This window comes from Dendrobium catenatum, unplaced genomic scaffold, assembly GCF_001605985.2.
Source record: "Dendrobium catenatum unplaced genomic scaffold, ASM160598v2 fragScaff_scaffold_334, whole genome shotgun sequence".
In the NCBI taxonomy this organism is placed as follows: Eukaryota; Viridiplantae; Streptophyta; class Magnoliopsida; order Asparagales; family Orchidaceae; genus Dendrobium; species Dendrobium catenatum.
The window spans coordinates 3,802,923-3,815,842 of record NW_021318796.1 but is presented as its reverse complement, the minus strand read 5'-3'; the positions used below and the strand labels follow the sequence as shown (position 1 = coordinate 3,815,842).

Sequence of the window (12,920 nt, the reverse complement as noted above, 5' to 3'; positions counted from 1 at the left end):
AGAGATCATAGTCGGCAGACGACGGATATCAAAGAGACTATAATCGATGGGCGACGGTGGTAGGAGGGATAGAGGTCAGCAAGCGACGGTGGTCAGAGGGATCGAAGTTGGCAGGCGACAGTGGTCAGAGTGGATTGTAGTTGGTTGGCCACAGTGGTTGGAGTGACCATAGTCGGGTGATGGTGGTCTGAAGAACCATAGTCGGTGTGTGACGGAGGTCGGAGGGGTCATAGTCGGTAGACAACGATGGTTAAAAGGATGGTAGTCAACGAGCGACAGAGATTGGAGGGGCCATAATTGACAGGCGATGGTGGTCGGAGGGATTGCAGTCGATAGGTGACGAAGGTCGGAGGGACCATAGTTGACGGGCGACAAAGGACGAAGGAACTATAGTCAGCGGACAACAAAGATTGGAAGGATCGTAGTTGGGTGACTATGGTTGGAAGGGCTGTAGTCGGACAATTGTGGTTAAAAGGACTGTAGTCGGGTGATAAATGTTAGAAGAGTCGTAGTTGGAGCGACGGTGGTCGAAAAGACCGTAGTCGGGCGACAGTGGTCATAATGACCATATTTGAGCAACAGTGGTCGGAAGGGCTGTAACGGGAGACGGTGGTCAGGTTGAAGTCTGATGGTGGTCAGCGGACAAGTGGAAGTCTGGTGGCGGCAGGTGGCTAGGCCGTGCAAGTTTGAGAAAATAAGAGAGATCCTTTGTTTTTTATATCTTATTTCAAAAAAATAATTTTAAAAGTTTTTATTCATATTTGCATCGAGATTTGTAGGCTATTTTTGGTGACCTATAAAGTATTAATACTAAATATATTGTAGCTATTTAGCAAATAACAGGAATATGACTTCTTTTCCTTTTATTATTTTTTTTTTTAAATTAGCTCTTAAATTCGATGCATCCAAAAATTTAAATTTATCTTCAATCATAATTTCGAGCGCATATAAACTCCAATTATCCAATCAAATCCATTAAGAATGAGCACAAGATAATATAATGAATAAATTAATGTAATAAATTAAGCATCTTACCACAATCCCACCATTTGTAATCAGAACTTTTATTACATCCAGTGAACGTACGCTCCTCTACATTCGGTTCTTGACCAAAACAGCGCAATACCGAGTTTTTTTAAAAAACTCGGTACAACTCGGTACTCGGTATTGCGCTTTTTTTGTCTAGATCCGAACGTAAAGGAGCGTACGTTCACTGGATAAAATAAAACCTTTAATCTTTCTGTTAGTCATTCCACTAAATTCCTCACCAAACCCAATGCTTATCCCGTTATCCCTTCAAGAAAAAAAAAAACCATAATACCGTTACCTCCTTTGTCAAAATTTGTTGCAAATATTAATTTACAGTTTGGTCCACAAAGACCATTAAAAAAGCAATAATAATAAAGATACATCTTCTAGATTGGCATCCCCAAATGCCTCAAGCAACTTGTAATATTTTGAATCATATTTGCTTTTCTTTGAAAAAAACTTGCATTTTTAGTAATCTTTTCAATGGCATTTTTTTTAATTGTAAAGAATCTTTAGAGTTATTTTGATGAAGTTTAAGATGGTTGTAATTGGATGACTGACGAGCGGTGGCGAGGAGGGTAGGGCAAAGCAGTAGGGGAATCTTTGGCGGGGGGTGGATAAAGAATTCTTCTTAAAATTCTTACATGTTGTGAGTAAAAATATTAGTTTAAGGGATTTTGGATTGAAGTAAAAAGATATAAAATTATAATGTAAAATTTTAAAAATATTGAATTTTGATTTAATTTAAAAAATTAGTTTTTTTGAAATAGTTTAAATCCATCCTCTAGTTTTTTTTTTTTTTTTGGAAGAATTTGGGGCAGAGCCCATATATTAATCACCAAAGATTACAAGTAAGAAAATTACAAGTAAGCAAAAACTATACCACCCAAAAGAAAAGAAAAATTGCAGATGAATAAAAAATAATTATAATTTGCTCATTTTAAAATACACCGCAAATTTTTCTGTTATTTTCACCGCCAATTGCCACCAAATTTGCTTTTATTTATTTTATACTCATTCAAATAATTTAAAATATATTAAATACATTATATTTTATTTTATTTTTTGGGAAAACCCGGGGCTCAAAGCCCATATATTAATAACTAAAAAAACAACTTACAAGTAAACTGTGAAAAGAATATAAAATCCTAACCAAAATAACACAAAGACTATAACAAGGCCAAAAATGGACAGGTGACATTACAAAAGACTCAGAATTTAGGACAAGTCTCATTCATCAAGATATGTCTGATAGCGTATACGAGAAATTCAAGCGGTGGCGCCGGTTGCCCAAAAGACAGGCAAAGTATGTAGTAAATTCCAGCAATAGCGGCCATCACAGTACCTCCAACCTGAGTTTGAGAATCCACAAAAGCGAGCCAGGTTGCCGCAGGGGCCCTCCATGGCTCGGAGAGACTGCCCTTGCTCATCATAGTCTGTAAGCCAAGCGTCCTCCAATACCAGTTATAGTCTTTGCGGTATACCCAGGAAATTTTATGCAAGGTATCCTCAAGCATTATGGAATGAAAACAGCATTCCCAAAAAACTTTTCCCCAGGTCTGAAAAAAGACAATATCGCAAAACTGGGCCAAAAAAATGAGCATTAGAGAAAAAAGGGTCCCAAAAATTGTGTAATGGCCAACCAAAACAACCCGAAGGTGAGACAGCAACCTCCAACACAACCAACAAACAAGGAAATGGTAGACTAAATACTCGTAAGCCTTTGAAGTAAAGTAGGTTTGTGCTTCCATTTTGCAATTTTCAGTCTAACAACCAATGATATGTTGCAGATAATAGTAGCCACATTATATTTAAGATTAGAAAAAAGGCGACTGCTGCGCTCTTTCCAAATATGATACGTAATGCAGCTAATGGCTAAATAACAAAACTCTTTATCAGTTCTATCAAAGCTTAAAGAATTTTCAATATAATCCAGCACTTGGGGCAATGTCGGTCTAAGTAAGAAACTATTAAAATCCGGCAAAATGTGCTTGAGAATGTAAAACGTGAAATCACAGTCAAAGAATAGGTGTGAATGATTCTCAAGATGACCCGAGCAAAGAGAGCAGTGAGGAGGCACCTGGATACCCCTCATAATCAGATTATCTGCAGTTTTCAATTTTCCAATTCTAGCCATCCAAGTAAAACATGCATACTTGAGAGCATGGTTTTTATGCCAAATAGAAATATACCAGTCAGCCTTAGGAATGCCAGAATAAAAGTGTTGAATGAAGTTTCTAAAAACCCATTTAGTAGACCCCTCCCATAAAATTCCAGTATTATCTAGTATATTCACGGCCTTAATGCTATCACATAGACTTTGAGGTATTAAAGGAGGCAGCTGCCAGTTATTACCCAAAATAAAATCGCTCACCCGAGCAGCTTCCAAGACCGGAAGTTGAAAAGTGTCACATATAGGTTTCCCATTGAGCCACGGGTCCCAGAGGAATGAGCAGTTACAGTTTTTTGACACCGGAAAAGATAGTTTCTCTTTGATTTTATAAACAGTTGCAGAGATTTTATGCCAAAATTTTGAAGTGGTAGAAGGAGGATTCTTCCACGGCATGATGTACTTAGATTGAAACCAGCAGCACAGCAGATTTTGGTTGTTATAAAATCTTCCAATAATGGAACAGCAGACACCGAAATACAAAGCATCAAAAGAAGGAATACCAAGGCCTCCAGCATATTTTGGAATGGTAACATTAGACCAAGAGATGAGGTGAAGTTTTCTCTCCAACAAGTTGTTGTGAAAAAGAAACTTGGAGCAAAGTTTGTTTATGATAGTACAACAACCCTTAGGTATGATCGAACCCCTTATCCAATAAGCAATAGAGTTGGTGATTGTAAATTTGAGGAATTGAACCCTACCTGCAAAAGAAAGAAATTTGTTTTTCCAACCAGCAAGTAGAGCAAAAATTTTGCTCAGAAGTGGTTGAAAGTGAGAAACTTTGAGTCTTTTAGGCGATATGGGGATACCCAAATAAGTAAGATGAAGATTGACATTAAGAATGCCCAGCTCCTGGCAGATATTTTGATTTTCCGAATCATGATGAGAGAAGATGATAGCACTTTTATTAGTATTAATTTGGAGTCCCGAAAGTGAAGCAAAAAGTTGCAAGCAATTATTCATATGAGTGGCATTTTCTCTAGAAGACTCTCCCAAGACCAGCAGGTCATCAGCATACATCAAGTGATTGATGTAGAAATCTTTGCATCTAATGCCTTTGAAAGTGGGTGCGCCAGAAGGGTCAATCAGGATATTGGATAAACAATCCATTGCAATACAGAAAAGGAGAGAGGATAGTGGACAACCTTGCCTCAAGCCCGAACTGGATTTAAAAAACCCCTCAAGGGATCCATTCAAGCAAATGGAGTAATGAACGTCGCTAATACAACCTTTTATCCAAGCGACAAAAATCTCCGGAAAACCCTTCTGTATAAGTCTAGCAATAATAAATTCCCTAGAGACCGTGTCAAAAGCTTTTTTGACATCAAGTTTAGCACAAATTTTTTTATTGGGGCCTTTGAAGTCTCTAAGTAATTCAGCAGCAAGAATAATGTTATCAGTAGAGCATCTGTTGGCAATGAAACCCGATTGACTTTCATGAATAATGAAAGGGAGAACCACTTTAAGCCTGTTAGCAATGACTTTAGTAACAATTTTGTAGAGAATGTTGCAAAGAGAGATTGACCTAAAGTCATTGATGTTGGAAGCATAAGAGCATTTATGGATTAAAGTAATGGCTGTCGCTTTAACCCCTCTCGGAAGAGAGCCAGAGTGAAAGAAATTTCAAACCGCATTATACACTTGCAACCCAATAAGATGCCAAGATTTTCTATAGAAAGCAAAAGTGAAACCGTCGGGTCCAGGGGAAGAGTTTTCCTTTCCATCAAAAACCGCAAGCTTGACCTCATCCAAAGTCAATTGAGCCACAAGCATGCTACAAAAGTGAGGAGGGACCAGATTTCCATGAGGGATATTCAAAGGTAATTGAAGGGGAGGATGTGGGGTATTGAACAAGCCCTCAAAATGATTAATAATGGCAGATGAGATATCGTTAAACTTTGTAAAGCCCTCAGGAGTGGAGATCTCCTTATATTTTATTTTACTCAGCGTTAAATTTTCAGCAATTAAAAAAGCCTCCTAATGCTGATGTAAAATAAGAAGGTAGATTAGATCTCTTTGGTTGTCCCCTCACTAATATTTATTATTACTTTCTGAATAACATATAACGTAACGTATTTTTTATGATCCCTTCATGCTTATATAAAAAATAAATAAAATCTGTAATTTACAAGTTTGACCTTCAATTGATTCTTCTTTCATAGGAAGACTATTTCTGAGAATTTAAAAGTTTAAATTTTAGCACGAAGAATATGAGTGAGATTAAAGTAGAAATCCAGCGTTAGTTGGCGGCAGCGTGACAATCCGGCGGTAGTTAAGGAGGAGGTTGGTGGCAAAAGTGCTCTCTTTCTTCTCTTGTTTGGGTCCCCTCTTAAAGAAAAATGAGAGATCTATTTATAATTTTTGGAGATTGACATGACCAGCAAATAATTAGTATGAGCGATTTGAATGGACGATCGATGTTAATATCCTTGATCATGGACTATTTACTAGGCATTTGAATGTCTTAATGATATCAGAATTTGACAATATTTAGACTCATTGGATTCGTCTATTCGAGCTGCTCGATTCGACTATAAGCATGTCACGTTTTGAAAGTGTTTTGTCGTCCAATTTATGGTTTGAACCTTCCAATTGTGCTTCCGGTCTTTGATTTATACTCATTTTGGCTCGGATTGAGTTGAATTTGGCCTCGTTGGGTTCGTATTTCCAAGATGTTCAGTTAGACTGTAAGTTTGTTGAAATCGGAGTTCGTATGCGAATTGAAATTTTAAAGTTTCCAACCTGATTTTGCGTTGAGATTCGTGCCCAATCAAGATATTTTTTTGATGATGTATCACTAATATATTTAAATGAGTTGACTCTTAAGCTAATGAGTCGAATATGGACTGATTCAACCCTAACTCATCAGCTCAGTTAGCTCAGCTTATAAGCCCTTTATCAAGCAAATATAAATTCAATAGCTAATTAACTATTCTGCTAAAGATCTCATCTGCTTCCAAGGAGGTTCCTAATGGCCCTCTTTCTTCACTCAGCCTATTTAATTCTTCTCAAGTCTCAACATAAATTCTTATTCAAAATTTCCACAGTTTGCCAAGACACGAAATTTCGGCTTTCAATTCTTGCCTAACTTTTGAAGCTGATTCTAGCGCTTTCAAGTAGGAAATTCAAAGGCAGCTGATCGAGCTTTGGTTAGTTGAGAGCTTTGGTTATTCATTAAGAGATTTTTCAAAACTTAGTGTATGTAATATATATGTGAATTTATTTTAATTTACCTAAATGTTATAAAAAAAATAAAAATAAAATAGTAAATTCAAAATTTGCTCAGTCATAAAAGTATTGGATTCATTTAAAAAATGAATATAATATATATAATTGTTGCGTGTTAGAAAATACGCGGCGGTAGAGTTTGTAGATTCACGTCCGAGCGTTGCACGTAAAATTAACACACAAGCAGAAAAGAAAATGTAAACACCAGAGGTTTTTACGTGGAAAACCCAAAAAGGGAAAAAAAAACCACAGGGCCTCGCCCAGTTGTAAAGTTACACTAGTGCTTTTGTAGATTATAAATGGCTGATTCGTCCCACAAGTTGGGATAATCAGAATACAATTTGTTTCTCCCATGAAGTTTACAAAGTTCTATGAATTCCTGGCATTTCCCGAAAATCCGGCAGAGTTTCGGCGTCTTCAGGCGGCAGAAAGAGCTCCGGCGGTGGTCGAGGAGGTGAGGAATCTCCTTTTCCCCTTTCTCCTCTTCTTCTTCTCTCTCTTCCCTTGAGTCCCTTTGGTGTAGAATGAGGGCTCTATTTATAGTTTTTCTGGAGTGGCATAGCCCGTAAATAGGCGTGAAATCAGGGGCGAATTGGGAGTGTTTTGAATGGACGGCCAATATTGAATCCTTTGATCATGCACCGTTCGTTGGGCATTTGAAAGCTTTTATGATGTTTGAATTTGGCGATCTTGGGCTTGTTGGATTCGTCTCGTCGAGCCGTTCGATTCGAGTATAAGCTCGTCAAAATCGGAGATCGTTTGGTAACTCAAATTGCGGTTTGAACCTTCCAACAGCTCTTTGAGCCCTTGATTTGGACTAATTTGGGCTCGGATTGGGTTGATCTTGATGTCGTTGGGTTCGTATTTCTGAGATGCTCAGTTTGACTATAAGCTCGCTGAAATCGGAGTTCATATCTCCCGAAATTAATTTTTGAAGTTTCCAACTAGCTTTTGCCTCGAGATCCATGCCCGATCAAGCTAATTTCATGATGACATATCAATGATATGTAAAGAAAGGTGTAGATAGGCCTAAAAATAATTGATTAGAAATTATTATAAATTGCATTTTTTTAATTAAATGAAGCTTATATTTTTAATAAGACACAATGGAGACAAAAGATTTATGTAGCCGCCCCCACATAGTGGAATAAAGATTTGATATTATTATTATTGTACAAAATTATTATTTTTTAAATTGTCATTCAATTATTTTAATTTATGTAAAAATTTGAACTCATATTTTTTATTTTTATCAAATTGTTGACAATTTAATCATGACAATCATAAATCTATGAATTCAATAATTCCTAAAATTAATAAATTATTTTAGATCTAATATATGTTGTTCTTCTAAATTTATTTTGAGATAAATATTAAATAAGATTAATTAATGAAATCATTATGATGTGAATCTTATGATCATCCTCTCATTGTTCTATATGGAAAATCTCTTCTCAACTTATAATATCCTAATTTTAATACAATCAATATTTATATTAAAATAAATTCTTGTATTTTTTATTTATTATAATAAAATTTATGATTATAATATCTTAATATATATTTTATAAAAATCAAAGCTCTAACGAGAAGATTAAAATAATAAAAATCATAATTTAACTATACTTCCATTCTATTGAATAATAAATAATAATATAACCACTAGAAAATAATAATAAATATCAAACATTTTGTAGGGCCGTGTCACTAGGAAAAGTACGAGTTTTTATAGAATCTTCACTCTTGGGCTGGTCAGCTTAGGCTTCGTTTGGGACGGCTTTCTAACTGCTTCTTAAAGCAGCTTTCTAGTAGAAAAAAAATTAATTTTTTACTAAAAAACTGCTTTAAGAAGCAGTAAGAAAGCCGTCACAAACGAAACCTTAATCAAAGTTCAAAAAAGATTCTACCAAACTACATAAGCCCTGCGCAAACAAATATAATTTTTATGTATTTCATAAGCAATTTTTAAATAGGTATTCATAATCAATTTGATAATCATAACTTTATAACAAGAAATAATTTGTAGAAGGAACATTTACACAAGACCTGACCTACCCTGACTTAATTTCATTAAACCTTTGATTAAGGCACTGAAACTCATTTGAAAAAAAAAAATAATCGGTATAGATTAAACTAAAACCAACATAGTTTAATTATCCATAGAACGAAATTAAATCATGACGTAAATTATAATTTTCTCCAACTTGACATCAAAATAATAATAGAACATGTATTTAATTAAGAATTTATTTGAGACAATTTTCTTATTGTTTTTAAAGCAGCTTTTTAATATAAGAATTTTTAATTCAAAAAAATTTTGTACTAAAAAGTCACTTTAAAAACACGGTAATAAAGTTGTCCAATATAAAGCCTAAACCTCCTAATTCTACCCTAATCTAATAAAAACATTAATAAAATATATAATCTTATCCTCTCATTTATGGAACCAATTCTATAAATAAATATGTATTTTGATGCATAAGATGAAAAGGAGAAAATAAACAATGAAGAAAGAAAGATGGCGAAGACGACGACGAACAAGAAACGATTTTATTTGCTCGACAAAGCTGAATAAGGCAAGGAGAGAAATCAATGTTGTTGGCTTTTGGTTGAAGGACGATGAAAAGGTGAATGCTTCACTGATATCAATTTCTCAGTCCAAGTAGGAAATAGGAATCTAGTGTGGGTCTCCGAAAGGATGTTGCTCGTGGGTTAGAATGCAAAGGATAAGAGATCTTACTATCCCGTAAGACAAAACAGTTGCAGACCTTTACACACTATGTAAGTAGATCATTGGAAGAGCATATGAGATCATACGTATTTTTGTCTATGGAAATTAGTGGCTTTCGCACACACAACTTGATGGATAATAATATATATATCTCGATAGTCACGAGATTTCTCTCATTCAATATATCAACTCAAATAAGATTTATTTGATGTAGGTGTCAGTTTTCCACGTGTGGAGGCCTCCATGACTAATTACATCTTAAGTTTTGGCCTAAGAATACTCTAGATTATAGATATTATTTTATTCTCTTCTTGATTTGACACATAATAAAATCTCTAGGCTCTCCTAATCCAAACAAATATATGATAAGTTAGGCTATCCAACACACAATGGTCATGCAATCATTCGGTCAATCAAAAGAGATGAAATCAAGAGAGGAGATATCACACACAAAGCATACATGAGAAAAGGATAAAAGGAATGTCTTCAAAGTGACATAGATATGTGAGATTTATAGCCTGTCAAGAATGAAGAGCTTACCCAAGGATAACGCAGTAAATATATACCCATGTCGCTAGCCTTTGATCCTAGATTTATAATGATCGCACTGTACCCTAAGTACTAATGCCCCCGACCTAACTAATTCAAGATAGAGAGGGTACTTATAACCTTAACCCCACTAGAGATCTAAGTAGCTTCGACCTGAATTTATCATCCTGCTTGGAAAGGGATACAAGCTAAAACTCCATATAACATCTCAAATACATACACTCTAGTCTTATACAAATGTAACAATGGTGAGAGATATAAAAGAGGAATGTGCCTTAAGCCCGATCATGAATGGTACAATGTTGATGCAATGGTGAACTATCCTCCTATGTGATAAAAGAAAATCTATATGATTGAATCAAGCCATGCATGAAGGGTAGGGCTAATCAGGACTAGCCAATGGCCACTGTGAAGTGGACCAGATTTGAAATAATAATTATATTTTAAAAAGTGACCCAAGAGTGGTCATATATTAATTTGGAAAAAGTTGGTTAGTTTAAGCCCTATGTTTATTTTATCTTGCTTATAAAAAAAATTATATTTATAAAAAATTTGACATCCTAAGAGCTTAATATGGACTCCGTCTGAGCCACCCCCATGCAAAGCAAAGTATGAAATCTATAAAAAGTATACAATTCTAATGCACAAATAATATAAACACACCAATCACTAGATAATGAATAATAATTAAATGCCATAAGTGCAGCTAGGTTCTACAATACACCCCATGAAAAAGAAAAGATGTAGTTGAGCTCTATTATAACAATAATTCAACCTACATATATACAAAAGTGAAATTATGTCTGTGGTCTTGAATGATCTTCACATATTCGCCCTCTTGCCTTTTAAAATGCTAATACACTTAGATGACTTTCCTAACTAAAATTATATTTTAAAAATAAAAATTATATAAACTCCCTGTAAAAAATAGATTATTGCAATTCTAATAAATTATATAATATATACATCCAGACCTAGTCATTATGACTACATTCCAAAGATATTAACAATCCTTGCAAGTTAGAAAATATATTTATATTTATAATAATAATATTTTTATTAGCCACTTGGGAACGTGACCACCTACATAATATATTTCAATAAATATTATAACAACTTAAGGGCAAGTGACCACTCATCAGTCCACCAAAAATAAAATAAAAAATCATAAATAATCTAAGCAAAAAACAATCACCATATCATCACAAATATAAAATATAAAATAAAGAAATTGAAAAATATTATCCTAGTTACACCCTGCCCTAAAATGTCTATAGAAAGTGTCTTATTCAACACCAAAGTATGTGCAAAATTAGTATTACCTAACTACCCCAAATTAGGTGAAGGATTAAAGTTACAAGTTCAAATTCATGTTATTCAATTTATTAGCCCTAAAATTTTTCTTTAAGTGATTAATCATTTATAGTGAATTAATTAACAATTAATTTTAGAGTTATAGATCTGATTGTTAAGTTATAAAGAGCCCAAATACATGGGTCATAACCGATACTAGAGTTATAAAGAATTGAGAGACAAATGACCAATCCTCAATCCTACACCTAACAAAGGATGAAATGATTTTGAGGTGACAAGGTTGGTTAGTCCTCTCTTGATTTTCTAAGACTCGAGGTAAGGCCAAAGGGAGACACACTAAGCGGGCCTATTGCCCCTCAAAAAAAATTATTGGTTTCCTATGTTTAAGGACGTTGATCAATTTTAAAGTTGACATATGAATGAAAAACTTGTTATCTATGAATATACAAGGGTTCTACATGACTTATGACTTGATATTTGTGTGGTTAAGGAGTTGTATTGGGTTCCTAATAGTGGCTTTAGATTTTTTTGAAGGGGATAATTTATGTAAATCTTTAGACCCTTATCCCTTAATTCTCGAGGTATGTAGCATTGTCACAATGGGCACAAGGACTTAGGCCTCTCCCATAGCTTGAGATAGTCCAACATATATACCTTACATGCGTGTATTAATGGAGAATGTACAATAATGAACATAAATCTAACATAGGTCACAACACTAAGTTTTGACTCGAAGTTCATTTGCTCATCTAACATCTTCATTTTGTTTGTTTAAAGTTGAGGGACATTTAATTTGAGTTTGAATTTTAACGTTTTACTTAAGTGTTGGAGAGTTTGTGATAGAGAATTTTATTATTTGTTTGTATTTAGTCTTAATTAATGTCAACTTTTGTTCATGATTAATTTAGGAGTTCATATGGATTTATTTTATATTTTATTAATTTCTATTTGATTTGTTATGAGCCCTTGAAATTCTAGTTCAACTAAGGGATAGTGTATAATTAATATGGAGTTAAAAATAGGTTATTAATTAGAATATTCGTTTAGTTTATTGTATATCATAGTTTTATAAATTTATGGAAATTTATTTAGGATTTATTAATGATTTTTTTTATTAATTGGTTCATGACATTGTCATAATGGGTACGATGACCAAAACCTCCTTAGAATATGTAGCCTCGCTCGCAGCTTGAGATAGTCCATCCTATAAACTTCATTGATGGGATTATTGATAAAACAAAATATCATATACATTGAATTTTGTTAATCATTTCAATCCTTAAAGCTTTATGAGTTTGCTATGCATTTTATTCGCCAAATTAAATATAACAGAGACTATGAAAGCTGTCATTTATTAACGGCTCATTACTGATTATTTAAATTGAGTGATGATTGTCTTTGTTAAACCAAATGTATGCAGTTTATTTCGTCATCCTTAGGGCTAATTTAATAGTCTCGTAAGCCGGAGTTACCCAACATCATCTTGTTGTTTAATTCATTTTGTTTGTTATTCAACTGATTTTTAATTTATGATTATCATTTTAATTGATCCATCGTAATTTTGGAATTAATTATGACTTCATTAATTACATCTATCAATTAATTTGATTGATTTAACTTTTTAAAGTTCTCTTTATTATTACTAATAGTAAATGAACTTTACACACAAATTCAACATTAGGTTCAAATAACAGAACTAAATATATTACATATAAGAAGATATACAATATAATGCTAACATGCAAATCTACCTATCATACTAGAGCTCATCTTTTATTGTATTTTTCATATTATTGATATATTTATGAAAATAACATTTAAAGACTAAAAAATCATTAATATGTGATTTCTATAGTTATTTATCTATACTACTATATAAAAGTGGCTTGGGACTTCACC

At 33.7% G+C, this 12,920-nt stretch overlaps 1 protein-coding gene across 1 annotated transcript in view; it reads right to left on the bottom strand.

The window, feature by feature from the left end:
- Window positions 1-2,240: 2,240 nt before the first annotated feature.
- The window catches only part of LOC110108341, a 13,301-nt gene continuing 2,621 nt past the window's right edge, over window positions 2,241-12,920 (bottom strand). Inside the window, exons 2-3 of the mRNA XM_028693700.1 lie at window positions 3,110-4,607; window positions 2,241-2,588 (exon numbers count right to left, since the gene is read on the bottom strand). Coding sequence (XP_028549533.1) covers window positions 2,241-2,588; window positions 3,110-4,607 — 1,846 coding nt within the window. The remainder of the gene's footprint in view (window positions 2,589-3,109; window positions 4,608-12,920) is intronic.